Genomic DNA, 15787 nt, shown 5'->3' with positions numbered 1-15787 from the left:
ATCACATGACTGTTTCAAAATTCAAAAAATCTTAATGGATCTATTTTTTTGCTATTTATGCCAGTGTGGAAAGAACTTGGACCTCACTGTTGAAATACTTCCATCTTGGCTTACGTGGAAATTGGAGGATGCCTTGTGGCATAGTTTGACACTGTTCTTGTTTTCTCAAAAGAAAACTTAAAAATGGCCAAGTAGAGTAAAAATTCATATTCAAAAGTGATAGAGATTATGGAGACAAAATGTTCATGATATTCAGAGTTTAAAATACTAGAGTAGTAAGCATTATAAGTATTATAGGAATGGGGGAACTGTCTGTGTAAGAACCAGTTCATTTTCTTTTGGTTTGGACTGTACCAGCTCCACTGTCAACAAAGCACTCATTCAAGAGGATGAAAAATAATGCAATTTTTTTCTAAATTAAGGTGGCATCATGTTCAGGTCTGTCCCATTCCGCAGGAAATAGGATTGAAAAACTGTGGCTAGAAATAAGGCAGTTGTGGTCCCCAGGTTGTACTTTTCTCCCTTTAAGTTTTGAGAAGGAGAAACCTCTGCATAAAGAGTGAAATAATTTGTTCAGCTTCTGCTGAGTATGTGATATCAGAAGGTGCCAAGTGACCTTGACATTGTCTAACATAGCTCTTCTGGGCTTCCAGAACTGCAGAAGTCCTTCATCAGGCCTTTCGAATTATGCCAGTGAGGAGCCATGATAGGGAGAGCTAGCTCACCCTGTGGTGGTATTTTGGGGTCGTTGAGGAGAAAAACTAATTGATAATTCTTGATCATCAGTTAAAGGCAGAATGAATTGCAGAATCATTATAATCTAGATAAATTAAAAGAACTTTTGAATGTTACTGGAATTGCTTAGAGACTTTGCAAAGCACAGAATGAGCTCTGCTGTCAAAGCAGTTTAATCAGATTTTTGCTTCACTGGGACTAGGCATACACATTTCTGGGATAAATGTCTTGTTCTCTGACTTAAATCAAGATGAAACAAAAAATATTGGCATTATTTTCCTTAACTGACAAATCAGAAATAAATGCCCAGCCTGGGTTAAATGAAACGTTTAGTTGCTGCATTTTATTTTGTTTTATTTTGACCCTTTTTACCATAAAAACACTGATTTATGGATGTTCTGTTTCAGAAGCAGCATAGCATAAAAATGTTTCTGATGGAAAGTATGAATGCCATCTCTAGCATCTTCCACCACATTCTGATGAGTGAAGAGATTTCATTAGTTTGCCTGTTCTGTCAACAATTTGATTTGAAGCACACTGGAGAATTGGAGTTTACTCAAGGGCAATATTAGATGTGCTTGCCCTGTTGTTCTTGGAGACAAAATACTGAGCAGGGCAGACTATTGGCCTGACTAGTAGGCATGTCCTTATCAAGATTTATCAAAGATCCTTTTTTTGCTGCTTCTCATCTCTTCACCTCTCTTTTTCACCATCTTAAGTGCATGATGTTCACTTGAAACTGCGTGGAGGGGTCATCAGATGATGTTTTGGGGTGGAAGTGAGGAGCCACCCCTGTCTATCACACATCACATGTTTAGTCTAGCAGGAGCTGAACACTTGACTTTCGAGGAAGAGGGCTCTCCTCAACTTTAAAAAGAAATATACCTGCAAGCTTCTTCCACATTATTTTCTGTCACATTTTTCCAAGTTTCAACAATTTATTTTCCAAAATATATGACACGTAATTGGAGGGAAGCAGGCCTTTTTTAGGTTTAAGCTTTTTTGTTGCTTCAAAGATGATTCTTTCTGTGAGACATTCAGTTTGTCTTCATAGAGGAAGTTTCCCTAGGAATCACTTCAGATTTAACTTCAGATTTAATTCCATTATCTTTTCTGAGAGTTTTCCCCTTTCTTGTTTTTTTTTTTTTTTCTTTTTTTTTTCCCCCCTGAAAGAACAGGGCTGTGAAACTGTTTACTGGGATTTACTGGGATTCAGGCAAATCTTACTCTCCAGAGAATGCAAATCTCATGATTTCTATCTGGGAATTACAACCTGAATCAATATGGACTTAGTTATAATTCACATATTCAAATGGATTAAGTATTTGTATAATATAGTTTTTATTTTATTAACCTCTTATTTATAATTTGATTGCTAGCAAAAGTCGAATGCATCATGGAGGCCAGATGGGTCAACAGATAATTTGCCTCAGAAGAAGTTATTTATTACCATGGGTTCCACTGAGGTATGCTTGAAAAAATTCATTAGATTAGATATTAAAAAGTAAAATATTGAACGGCATAACAGTTCTGCAGTGTTATGCAGTTTTTTGTAATTCTTGGATAGATATTTAAGTACTTAGTCTCTGTTCTCATAATGGAGTCTCCCAGCATTTCTTGAGCTGAGGCTGGCCTTCATCAGTAAAGAAGTAGTGATTTCACTATCTGAGAGCAGAGCAGGTCAAATAAATCCTTGTTAAAAAATTGCAGATCCTAACATTTTTTTAATGACTGCATGTTAAGTATTTGTCAGGGCTTGTGCACTTCTTGTTTAAAAGTGAAGTTCTTCAGTGGTTTTCTATGCCCTTTCATAAAATAATACTGCACATTACTAAAAAAATACCTTTAATAAATCCTTTCTTCCATTCAAATTCTTATAATAGACTCTTCCCTGTAATATCTAAGCATTAGTCAACAGCATATTAAGATTTTTGATTATTTTTGGATTTTTCCATCTCTTTTGGGGGAAATTGGCTCTTCATATAATATGGTCTTAGAAAAAGGCCTGATGATGCTTTGGTTTTCATTTTTGTTGTTGTTGTTTTTGTTTCTTATTAGCCCCAAAGAACTTATGTTAACACTATAATGCCAGAAAAGCCATAGCAGAAGAATTCTTTCTTGCTTTCAGGGGAAGAGTGAGGTTCGTTCCTCTGCCAATTAGACCAACTAGAATGGCTTTTCAAATTTGTTGCAGTTGAGTTATTATTAGGTTTGTTATTAAGCTTAATGAATAAATAGATAAAATAAGCATCATTCAATAAAAGGAAATAGTCTACTCACACTCACAAGCTCTCCCAGAACTGCATTTTCTTAGTAGAGGTGCAACACTGAACCAGTCTGTACAAAAGGGCGTTTTTGACATTCTTGTGTCAGGTGGGGAAAAATCAGTATTTGATTTGAGAAGGACAGATTTTCAAATATCCTGCAAACAGTTTCATGATCTTTTTGAGTAATTGATTCTTTACAGTTCTGTTTTCGGCACATTTTTAGGTTAGGTAAATTTTAAAGTAAATTAGATTTACAGTATACAATGTATTCTTTTTAACTGTATGCATTTGGCCCTATTTACAGGACTTTACAGGAACTTGTGCATTTTTCCTGAGAACGTCAGATGAAGTTATAACTGCATCAAATGTCTCCCAGGTCAGAGCAAAATCATGCAGTATTCACATACTCATGTTTTCTCAGACTTTTATTCATGCAATTGGAGTCAGAAAAAAATAGGGAATGCTTTCATGAAAATGTCTAGTTGTATGATTAACAGAAGTTTTTTTTTCCATAAGCGTATTTGTGATAAAGTAAAATTCTAATGATTTATAAATTAGCTACTGCAGCATTATTAAAGTCCAAGATTTTAATTAATTAAAACCATTATTAATTAGTCATTCAAATATAAATTTTAATGACAATAGGGAATAAAGACCTAAACTGGAAGATTTTAAGTAATGAGCCTAAATTATTGAAATGCTGCACTTAAACTGTATCTTTTAGACTTCTAAAATAAAGATAATTCTTGAAACTAACATGAGGTTTTCCAGCCTCTCATAGTTTGTTATATATAAACAGACTTTTCTGACTTTAAGACAGACTTAAACAGACTTTAAACAGACTTTTCTGACTTTTATGTAAGTCATGTTACATAGTTGTGGACGGTGAATGTGTCTGCCACGTATCTAAATTTCACTCAAATAGTGTAATGCTGCAGAAATTGACATGCATTGTGGTAATTTTTGTTTCTTCCCAAAGGAGGTGAATTTTGGCATGTTTGATTGTACTAATGGAAATATCCTTCAGGGTCTAGAATTCTTTTTGTCACAGATCATGATACCAGCACTTAAATCCCAACAGGTAATCAAACAATCTGCCTTTTTTTCCCAAGAACACGTGGAAGTAATACATGCTGCTGCAGCAGTTCTGTTTGTGCATCTATTGGACCTAGAATAGAGAATATAAAAAGAAAAAAGTCTAATATAGGCCTTTGTGAGAGTCATGAAGTTTGTATATACGCAAATGTTTGAAATTCATGTAGCTACTCTTTAGTTTCAAGCAGTAGTGCCAGCTTTAATTCTTGTGACAAAGAGAATATAACACAGCAACCATATCAAGGTAAAGCTGTGATGACTTTATGAAAACCAGATTAAACCTGGATTGGAAGAAGTGTCAAGTCCTTCTGGCAGCACAAGGGAACAATCCATGACTTTATTCTGGAGCATGGACAGCAAGAACAGTGTTATATCTAGAATATCAGCTTCTTTGAGTTGTCCTTATTCTGTGGCATTCATAAAGCATCACCATTTGTTCAGTTGCCTGTGGAAGCACACGTTCAGAATGGCAAACACAAAGAAGCTCACTGTCTGCTGGGAATATTGTGTTATGTGCTGTTACACAGCATACACTGTCATTTTCTCTGCCCAGTAACAGAAAGGGAGATTAGAGTCTGTTTTATTTGTTCAGAAGGAGAAAAATAAAACTAAACAAAATACAATCCAGTGTGAAATCAGTGACAGCTGACTTCAGTCAAGCCAGAGTGAAGTCAGAGACTTTTATTTCTTAGAGCCTCTTACTTTTTTGTCTCTTCTTGTCTAACAGAATAATTAAATCAATGCACACTTTAAAGTATTGATGAGTATATTTTGAAGGGCATGTTGATAAATCTTTTTATACCGCCATGAATAAGAAGTACTTTTCTGATGAAAAATAGCTTTTGTGGTCAAAAAACAAAAGGAAGCATGACTCTCATTTTTTTTGGTTTTTACATAAACCATAAAATAATCAGAACTGGGGAGCTGTGAAAGAAGGCTTGAAGAACAGCCAGATACAAGAGTTTCTCTATGCAGTGGATAAATTTGTGAGTACTTTGTCATCATCTAGGCAGAATATAGAAGATAAAATTCAGCTCACAAAAGTGGATATTGATATTTATGTCAGAAACTTACAGAACCCATCTGACTACATAACTGCAGGTGAGTAATTCCTACACCAAAGCAAACACAATGATGCTATTTATAAAATAAATGTTATGTCATTAGTAAAAATTCACTTTGAAGAATTAATTTATCTTCCCTGAGCTGTAGACATTTTTCTGCTTATTCTTAATGGGTTTGCGATTGTTTAATTACAAGATCATCAATCATTTGCCCATACTTTAGTTCATAGATCTTAAAGGCTTAGGTATTTGCTTGATATATCAGGCAAGCAGTTTTCTGAATCCCTCCTAGTTTACTGGCCAAGTAGTTGCTGAATGAATCCACATACTAGTGTGTGTACTATTCACTTCCTTTTATACTGGGAAAAATCTATCCAATGCTGTCTGACTCTGTGGATAAAAACACCTGTAGTTATAAAAAATATTTACATATATGTTTTTGTAAGAAAAAGAGTAGTTATGTCTCTTTCAACAATAGCTTTCTACCATTACTTATGAACTCGTTTTATTTCTGTTTCCATTGGAAAGGATATGCAATAGTAACAAAGTGAGTAGACACAAGTATTATATGTGTGTATCTTGTTACAGTCTTAATCTTTTCCTGCTGGTTGGTGATTCAAATATACAGAGTTTACATAGTCTCAGATTATGTTTGACAAGAACATTTCGCTTCCGTAGTTAAAATTTTTATATTACTTCTTGGTGCTTATAAAACTGTCCAATTCTATGGTTTTGAAGGCACTAACACAGAAGTCACTGAGAAACTTGAAGAAGTGGTCATGATTTGGATCAAACAGATTAGACAAGTTTTAGTGGAGAGTGAACAAATTAGAAGAGAAGCTGATGATGTTGGTCCATCTGCAGAGCTGGAATACTGGAAGTCAAGAATGTCATCATTTAACAGGTGAAATCCCTGCATTATTTCTCACAGTCTTAAAAAAAGAAGAAATTTTAAAAAATAAGTGTAACTTTTATTCCATTTATTTGTTTCTTTCTTCAAAGCCTTTTAGATGAGATCAAGAGTTCAAGAGTAAAGAAAATTATAAGTATTCTTCAGGCAGCAAGATCAAAGACATTAAAGCAGTGGAAGGAACTGGTAATCACTACTTTCTAATTAGAATTTTAAATTATATATATAACTGAACACAATGCTAAAAATAAAAATAACTTTGAGTGTTTATGCTGATTTTACACTGTCAATGTTTATTATCCACTGATAATCCACCACTGATGATTTATTATCCATTTGTTAGAACATATAGCATCAATGATTCTGAAATTAAATAGATAACTTGAAAAGAAATTAGTGCTTTTGTAATGTGTCTTTTTATTAACATTATAGGTGGAAAGGTTGTGTGAAAGTAAAGCAGTGAAGCAATACAACATTTTTCTGTCTCTGACAAGCTGAACCCTGTGCAGGCCAACTGTAGAAGTCTGAAAGTCCATCATAATGATTTTAGAATTGTTGAGAGCGGACTTCTAGTGGCATGACTGCTACTTCATATAAGTGGATATCTGTAACGTAAACTTATCAGGCAGAATTGTGGGCAAGCCAGAAAATAAGCTGTAGGTCATATGGAGTCAATGAGACCCCCACCCACCCCATCTCCAGAATGTAGGTCTCATGTTGCTTAAGAAAGTATTCTACTGTTTTAAGAATAGATCAGGAGAAGTTTTTGATTTTGTGATTACCATACTTGCAGACTTTTATGGTAAATGGAATTTGTATAAAAGTGTCTGTACAGAGCAGTACAAGCCAAGGATGATGAACTAGATTTCTTTCTTCCTATGAACTAGCCCCCTAAGTAGTGGATAATTCCACCTGACATGAACATAAGGGTGGACAGGCATTAGTTGAGAACTCGTCCCTAACAAGTATTTATTAAAGTGTTGGGAAACACCCTGGTAACATTTTAGGGATGTTGTCTAAGTTCTGTAGATTGGGTCCTGTGCCGAACCATTTTAAAATCTAAGTTGGATCCATGAGGAGGAAAAAGCTTTGGAAGTCTAAGGAAGGAGTTGCTTTAAACCACATCCAAAATGTTGCTGACCTTTGAATATCTTACCAATTTTTGCATGTAAAAGCAGTTATTTCTTATGTGAAAAATAAATACCATATTTGAAAGTACTTCTGTGGGAAAGTGTTTGCAAGATTTAATCACAGTCTTATGTGATGTAAAAAAGAAAGAACCTGTTAAGAAAAATTTCAAAGTAATAATTCTATTCCTTCCTTTTTTTCTCATCCCTTCAGGATGGTAGAATAACAATTGCTGCCAATGAAGCTAAAGACAACGTGAGATATTTATATACATTGGATAAATTTTTTGGACCACTTGCCAATGCTTCACCTGTAAGTACTGTAAAGGCACTTAATATGAAATTCAGGAAAAAAGAGGAAGGGCTTTTGTTGCTGTAAAAAAGCACTACTTTTCCTTTTAATATTTAACTCTTTTATTTAATCATTAGTGGACAGCTTAACTCCTTAGGCATTAGTAAATTGAGCTTACTGAGTTTGAATTAACCAGAGACAATAATACCTTTTTTTTTTTGAAGTAGTTATCATTCTAGAAGATAATGGAAGGGTATGAAAAAAACTAAGCATCAGATAGTGGTTTTTGTAACCCAGTAATGAGCTGAATTGCCTTTGTGAGCTTGGGTCTCACAAATGCAGCTCTTCTGTTTGCATGCTTTAGTTAGGAATTACTTGTGATTATTTTATTGCAAAAGTAAAAAAAATGATCTTAAACCTTGGGTTGAGCTGAAATCGGTCAGCTTCCACTTATTTTACAGGTTAAAGCTGTTTCTCTGCTAGGTAGCACCTTATAGGTTTCAGAGTTCATTTTTTAAAGTGAGAACATGAATGTTAACTATACAGACACTAGACAAAATTGTCCAGGCTTTCACAGTTCAGAACATTTACACATAATCCAGCTGGAAACAATTTTTCTAAATTATGTTTTCAGGGCTTGATATCTTTTGAATCCATTCTTCTATTTTACACTGCACTTCTTTTGCAAATATTCACTGTTCTGCCATTCTTTTAGATATCATACTTTTTTTTACCTTTTCTAGACCAGTCTCTTGTTCTGAGTTCTTAATGTATCTGGCTTGCATACGTTTCTCTGAAATATTTCTGTGGGACAGAAAATTCTATAGTTCCAGTAGAGTGTCCAGTAAAAGTGAGATTATTGTTGCCTTGCCTCCCCCTTCTGGATTTCTCTTCTGTACAGATCTAGGCAAAATGAGCAAAGGCCAACTTTCTTCTTGTCCTTCCTACAGAAATCCAACTTTTTTCCAGTAGTGTATGACCTCTTTTCCTCAGGTAGTATGTTCCTCTGCAAAGCAGATTACAGCACCTCCTTATACTGGAGGCCATGGCCAAGCAGAGTAGGGCCTCTGGTTTTCCTGTGGAAAATCCCAATCTGTAAAGGACATATTCCTTTATTCATTGCCCTTTTCCCATGCTTTTTTTCTTAGTCAAGGTGTGATAGGTGCCCGCTAGTGAATTGGATTTCATCATGACAAAAACACAAAAATATGTTTGTCCACTGATAAACATATTCCCAGAGTGGTCACACTTTTCACTGTATTAAATTCAGATTTTTCTCTTTCCCATTTTCTTGCTGTTGTAGGTAACAGTGATGGAACACATTCCCAGTTTAATGAGCACTGTCTTTATGATCTACTGTACATCACCGTACTACAACACGTCAGAGCACATGACATCCTTGTTTCTTAAAATCACCAATCAAATGATTAACACATGCAAGACCTATCTGTGTGAAGGTGTTTCAAAAATCTGGGACCTGGACAGGTGATAGAATCTTAATAATTTAATCTTCTCTTGTTAACATTAGAAGTAAAATTGCAGATTAATCATCAAGATTATTAATAGGTAAATTTAAGTAGCCCTTTGTCTTCCTACAGATTCTATGTTAATTTTAAGCTGATAACTACTAATTCTGTGTGGAATTAAGTACTCTGCAAAAACAAATTTAAAAATTTGTTTGAAAAAACTGTTGTTGGAAACCGTGTAACAGATACTAGTATACAACATTCGATTTATTGTCCATATGGATTCTTTTAGACCAAAGCACAATTAAGAAGTTGGAACTGGAAGCTGAAATACTTCATTAAAAAGCTCCAAGAACAGACTGGCAAAGTTCCATTCAAGATTTATAATTTTCTGTTACTGGACATGAAAGTCAGTTTGAGGAAGGGAACAATATATAGCAGGATCAAAATCACAACTCAGTTGTATTGTGGGACATTTCAGGGCAGGAATGAGTTAGCTGCTGTACAGCTACTTGTACACTCAGCATAAGTATGGAAGCACAGAGGTGTTTGTATGAAACTTATTCATTAGGTGGTGTGTGCTGATGTCACTGGCAGAACAAGTATATCTGAGGGATGACAAGTGCAGGTAACACGATATAAGACCAGTTATTAATTAGAAATTATTTTCATGCAAAAGAAGAAGTGGAAAACTCACTTAGAGAGAAGTTAAGATGAACATCTCTGAAGTTGTCAACTAGAAAATTAATAATTGGAATAGTCTCTTGGAATAGTCTAACTGGAGTAAGATAAAGGATATTGACATGAAAATGAAAAGGTGTTACAAGCTTCATCAAAGCATATAGTCAGGATGTCTCTGCTTAAATTCCAGCCAAATCAAAGTGACACTGAGGTAACAGTCTAGGAGACATAAAAGTAAATCTAACAATTTTGATTCCTCCTGGGAATATAGAGATAAAGAGAACTTTTCAGAAATTACCTGTAGTCAATTAAGTACTGGTTATGTTTATTATGAAGAATTAATGTAAGTAAAAGTAGAATATGGGTTTTTTTCGTTTATTCTAGCTGAATTTATTTTTGAGACATTCTTCTCATTTAGTTAATCTGCCATCCCTGCAAAAGTTTGTTCCAGTTAATGGTTTCAGCCTATAAATTCGACTATCATTTTAATTCCCAGTAATCTTTTGGAAGATGAAAGACAAAGCCAAAGTGGAGGAACAGCTCTGGGCAAATGGCTTATCGCTTGTTTCCATGCCTCATCTATGTATCTCATGTGGTACCTCAGGGTTAATGAACAACTCTGTGTAAGATGTAACTATCTGTGGCCTTAGGAACTAAGTTCTTCCTGGTGTATCTTTTTAAGGAAAAAAGAGGCTCCTCATTCTTATTTTAGTGTGGAAAAATACTTTTCCAGTCTTGTCTGTTTAGGAAAAAGCCAAAGAAACAAACAAAGGAAAACCTATCAGCAATACTCAGTAGAGAAGATGAGAAATGGCCAAACTGCAAGCATTTGGTAGCCAGGATTAACCTGGTATACATCCTCTGTGGACTATGCCATGCAATTTTGGATTGATGACAACAAAACCCAAGATAAAAATATCCAATCTAAATAACAGTTTCAAGGCAAAAACTTTTGACTCAAAACCATCATATTTTGAGTGTTTTTCATGTAGTGTATTACTTTGTGTTCTCATTTTGCAAAGTTGCATATTTGACAAAAATATTTTATTTTTATTTATACTCTTTTGAAGACTTAGGATGATTCTCTGTCTTTTGTATTTTCTTCCTCAGGCAAGAATTGCTAAAGAGGATACAACAATGCATTTTCCTCAAAGAAAAGTACCGAGCATCCTTTCAGAAAATTAGGGAGGATCTAAAGGAAAATCCAAGTGACAGGCAATTTGATATCAGGTAAATAATTCACTCCAATATTGAATCATATCGAAGAGTACAATTTATAGATGAGATGTAATTATATCTGCTGGCTAACAGAAAAGCTAAATATTCAATTAAAATTAAGTACTTTTAAAAAAGAGAAGATAACCTTGCAGAGTGGTTTTTTTTACTTTTATTCAGGAATAAACCAGGTTTTTGCCAGTCACTTGTTGATCCAACACATGTCTAATGGGACTGCAGCAGAATTTATGCATTTATTAATTGAATACAAATATATATGTATGGTAGTAAATCCTAAAAATTTTGAATCATGAATATAAGTGAAAACACTCTCAGGGAATTCAGTCAGCTTTGAGCTGGGTTCTCTATCACAATGCCAAGGAATGTTTTACCTGTATTGGCACTTAAATCATGGGGCATTTCTTAGTATTGTGCATTCACATTTTCTTCTGCAAATATCTTATTTGGAAGAATTACTCCTGTGAAATGTGATAAAGGCTTTTAATTGATACATGTAAGGATTAAACATTTTCTGATTTATATAGATGAGTTTTTTGTTTTGTTGATATGTAAACATTACAGTATGATTTTTTTGTGTGTGTGTGTGAAACTTGATAGCAGCTCTGGTAGAATATATGTGGGTTAAATAAAAATCTGTTGCAAAGAGATTTTCATAGAAATATCTCTGGATTTTTTTTTTTATTGTTAGTGAAAACTACGTATTTGGAAAATTTGAGACCTTCTGTAAACGTTTGGAGAAAATTTCAGATATGAGCAATACTATGGAAAGCCTTTTAGACCTCCAGCGTATAAAAATAGAAGGCATTGACAAGATCACTACTCAATACCAGAACATTGCTACAAATACAAAATCCAAACAGTATGATGTTCTAGACCACAGGAAAAAAGAGGTACTTGCATTCGGCACTTGTGTGACAAATCACTCTGTTGATTCTGTGCTTTTCACTGGAGTTATGCAAAGAATGTTGACTATTATAAAAATGCATATGTTATTTTGCAGTAACAATAATACCAATACTCTCACATCTTTTAATACAATTTGAAGTGTTAGGGTAAATTTGTTTTTTACTTTTAATGCTTTTGTTAACTTTTTGTAAACTAGGTTTTGTGTGATAGGTAATGGTATAAACTAATTTTCCTAAGCCTGATTGTTTTGAGATACATATATTTTGAGATGCAGAATGAAAACTAATTTAGGTATGTTAACACACCAAATACGGTTTGTCTAATTGTAAGTGTTACTGAGTATTATTAAAAGTAATAGTAATGGCAGTATTATAGCAAAGTTAGTAAAGGCACATAATTGTACATTTTAGAGGGAGAAGAGAATGTTATCACTCCCAGTGCTGAACAGAATGATAAAAACTAAAGTGGCTTTTCAAATTCTCTGGTCTCATGTTTTAATCATATACATGCTGGAAATGAGCTGCTTTTCTTGAGCTATAGCATGCCTGTTTTGCAGGGTTAGAGGCCTCATATTAGAAGTTCTAGAAGTGTTGACTTACTCTCCTGCCTTCCTGAACCAGAGCTTGCCACTGTCATTAACTTTCCTTTAAGCATTTAGCTAGGGAGTACTTTTGTCTTTCTTCCGACCTTGATGATGTATGTTTCTCTAATACTTGCTGCAGGGCTCCTACCTGAAAGTGTGCATTTGCTGTTCACTGGAATTTGGAGGGGTTAAAAAATGGCATGACTCCTCTACACCTAAATGTTTGGAACAATGTCTATTATGTACTGTCTTCCCAAGCTTGTGCAGCGCTCTCTTTGAATTGAATTGAATTATTTTTGTTAGGCCCTCAGTATTTTAGACTCTTAAGAAAACATTGTTACAGATAAGTACCCAAATTACTTGTAGGAGCTGCCAGATTTGGTAACCACTTTCATTAGTCTGAAGGTGCTCTAGAGAGCCTGCCAGTTTGCTCATCTTCGGTGGGTTTCATACCTGCACAGTGAGCTGGGCACTCTCCTGTGGCAGGGCTACACGTAGCTGGTGAGTGTGCTTTGTTCTCTCTGATGAGGTTATGAGTTTTCCTTGGCCTGTCTGTGTTCCTCTGTGCTCCTTTGTGTTCATGAAGATGAGGCTTTAGTCATTTAACCTAGCACTGCTTATGTTTTGTTTGTTTTGCTTAGTGTAAATGCTTTTGCTGCTGGTATTCCTGTTCTTTTTAATGCGGTGCTGAACACATGCACCGGGTAGACAGAACAGATTCCTGAAAAGCTTTGCAGGAAGGATTTTTTAACAACATTATAGATGATTTTTTTCTTTTGCTTTTATTCTAGTTTGAAAAAGATTACCTTGAATTTAAGAACCAAATTGCAGCATTGTATGAATCTATACAGGAATTTGTGGATTCCTGGTTTGAGAAGACTGTAACTGTAAGTAAGGTTACAAATGCAAACCCCTGCTTCTGGTGCTCGGAAGGGCTGAGTACCCATAGCTCCTACTAAGCTCCTTCATTACTGCCAGTAGTCTGTACTGTGCTGGTGGCTGCCTGAGATAACATTGGAGGACATCAAACCTATTACAAATGTTATAAACGTTGCTTGCAGAAGTGCTGTAAAGGAATGTTTATTCTTACTTGGTGCCAAGTGTGTGGTCCATCTTCCCATACCAATTTTATGGCTCTATATTTTGAAGTTTATTTTCTTTCTTCATCCTGTGTTTCCTGTTGCGTTTCTAAGTCATTCCTGTTTCACTGGCAGGAGTAATGAAATAATGTCTGCCATCTGTTTCCTTAATGTCAGTATTGTTCATTGGATAAGGCCCTCATCAGATCTGAGATGTTAATGAAGTGTGAGTAAAGGTGTAGGTGTTCTACCGCAACTGTTTGCTGAAAAAAAGGAGTGAGGATTTGAGAGTCAGAAAAAAATCCAAACTGTAGTGATAACAGTTTTTTGGTTTATACAGTGATAAGTATGTCCTGTGTGGGGCAAAATATAAAATTCACAAACTTGTCTGGATGGATTTTTCTGTATTTCTTAGAAAACTACTTACAAATTAACACATAACATATTCTAAATTAATAAAATACTTTATGGACAATGACTTTCCAAACTGTTATCTTCTGAAGTAAATGTTCCATCTTCCTTTTTAGACTGAGCAGATGCTGGGATTTCTGATGAAGCTTGAACAAATAGGACAAAATAATATTGATCTAAATGAGAAGTATACCATTGTGCTTCAACAGTACAGCCAAGACTTAGAGTTTATTCAAAAACTCTATCAGAAGGAAAAGGAAAATCCACCTGTACCACGTAATATACCACCAGTAAGTATGAAGTAAATGAGAGAGAAAAATTACTTTATTTCTCGACTGTTTTTAAGTTAATGAAAATATAACTTCATATCTTCTGTGTTTTAGGTAACAGGGAAGATTATGTGGGCTCAGCAGTTATTCAGAAAAATTGACCATCCAATGATGTTCCTTAAAAAGAAAACCACACTTTTGAAGGTTGGAAATTAGCAGAGGAAGATTTATCCTAAGCTTTCAAGGATGTTATTAACAGACAGACAATTTATTTGTATATTTCTACACTCACTATTCTAGCAGCTTGTATCCAAGCTCATCCCAACTGTGAGATCATTTGTATACCTTTTTCAGTGGGCCATTAGTGCCTTATATATGTCATAATACAGGTTTTGTTCTATGAACAATATTGGGAGGAAAAATCAGGAAGAGTTATGTTGCTTAGTGCCCTTGAATGCTACTTATTAATTGAATTCCTAAATATATTGCTATGTTTCTATGTCTTATCTTGTCTCTAAAACAGAATAATTTAGAGATTTCTATTTATTTTGTTTTCCTGTGGTGGAGAGGAGAAGCCTAGTGGAGGGCCTTTCTACTGTGTTAAACTCATTGAATTGTTTAAGTGATGCTTTTTCTTTTTTTCCCCCCTAAATCGCAGACAATGGAAATGAAAAAAGTTATCAAGAACTATAATAAAATGGCTGCAGTTCTTTTGGAATTTGAGCTTATTTATCATAGGGCCTGGTGCAGGTTTGCTGACCAGGCTAGGAATGCTCTATGTGCTTCCTTACTTGTCAGGCACCCAGAAACCAAGGTAAATATGATCTATTCTTTGTATTACTGTTACATGATTTAGTATTAACATGCTACTTTAATCATATCATGGATAGACAAGAAAGCATGGAAGTAATCTCAAACTAAATAGAGTTAAAAAATTAGCTACTTGAGTTGAAATATTTTTTCCTTTTTGTGTTTATTTATGGTATGTCTCATAATATTTCTTCTTCATAAGGCTTCTGTCTTATTCAGGTTATAAAAGAGGCAGTATCCAGCAAATAGATTTCTACTACTGACTTATCTACATTCTTTAGATAATATTAACCAAAATTGTAGTCAAGGAAGGAATTTTTCATTAGGTCATGGTCATTTCTGCAGTGATAAATATCACCATGTTGAATATATTGCAATAATTCATTCATGTGCTTTCAAAATTAATTGCTGAGGCAGAAAATTTTACCATTCTTACATCATAGATTTCTTTTCTGCTGTAGCGCAGAGAAATGGTTAAGATGTGGCATTTTTTGTACTAATGATTCCATAATGGACAACTAGAACATAGTTTTCAAATTTATGTAGCATCTTTTATGTAGTATTTAGTGCCCCGAGAAGTGTAGAGATTAACCTTCAGAATATTTCTCCCTAGTTACTAATGGAGAAGCTGAGCTGAAAAGGCAAATTAACTTCCAGAGAATGTAGCTGCAGAACTAGAATTAAGCTTGGGAAGTCATGGGAGCCAAGTGGTTAGGGCACAGTGAAGGAGTCACAAGAAATTGAAATCAGTGTAAAATATTGATTGATGAATACTTTGGGAAACCTGTATATTTCTGGAGGAGGTTGAAGAATAAACATGGGTGAATATTTTAAAAATCCTCTGCAATCATCTACA

At 34.6% G+C, this 15787-nt stretch overlaps 1 protein-coding gene across 1 annotated transcript in view; it reads left to right on the top strand.

Annotated features, from left to right (window-relative positions):
- The window catches only part of LOC106852522 (dynein axonemal heavy chain 5-like), a 149756-nt gene that overhangs the window by 4403 nt on the left and 129566 nt on the right, over nucleotides 1–15787 (top strand). Inside the window, exons 6-19 of the mRNA XM_088171968.1 lie at nucleotides 2115–2201; nucleotides 3307–3378; nucleotides 3982–4083; nucleotides 5012–5198; nucleotides 5900–6065; nucleotides 6164–6257; nucleotides 7413–7511; nucleotides 8794–8975; nucleotides 10748–10867; nucleotides 11562–11763; nucleotides 13154–13249; nucleotides 13969–14142; nucleotides 14236–14325; nucleotides 14780–14935. Coding sequence (XP_088028094.1) covers nucleotides 2115–2201; nucleotides 3307–3378; nucleotides 3982–4083; nucleotides 5012–5198; nucleotides 5900–6065; nucleotides 6164–6257; nucleotides 7413–7511; nucleotides 8794–8975; nucleotides 10748–10867; nucleotides 11562–11763; nucleotides 13154–13249; nucleotides 13969–14142; nucleotides 14236–14325; nucleotides 14780–14935 — 1827 coding nt within the window. The remainder of the gene's footprint in view (nucleotides 1–2114; nucleotides 2202–3306; nucleotides 3379–3981; nucleotides 4084–5011; nucleotides 5199–5899; nucleotides 6066–6163; nucleotides 6258–7412; nucleotides 7512–8793; nucleotides 8976–10747; nucleotides 10868–11561; nucleotides 11764–13153; nucleotides 13250–13968; nucleotides 14143–14235; nucleotides 14326–14779; nucleotides 14936–15787) is intronic.

Source organism: Sturnus vulgaris, chromosome 1 (assembly GCF_052056855.1).
Source record: "Sturnus vulgaris isolate bStuVul1 chromosome 1, bStuVul1.hap1, whole genome shotgun sequence".
NCBI classification, from domain to species: Eukaryota; Metazoa; Chordata; class Aves; order Passeriformes; family Sturnidae; genus Sturnus; species Sturnus vulgaris.
Note: the sequence above shows the minus strand (reverse complement) of the source record. Positions and strands in the feature narration are given on the sequence as shown.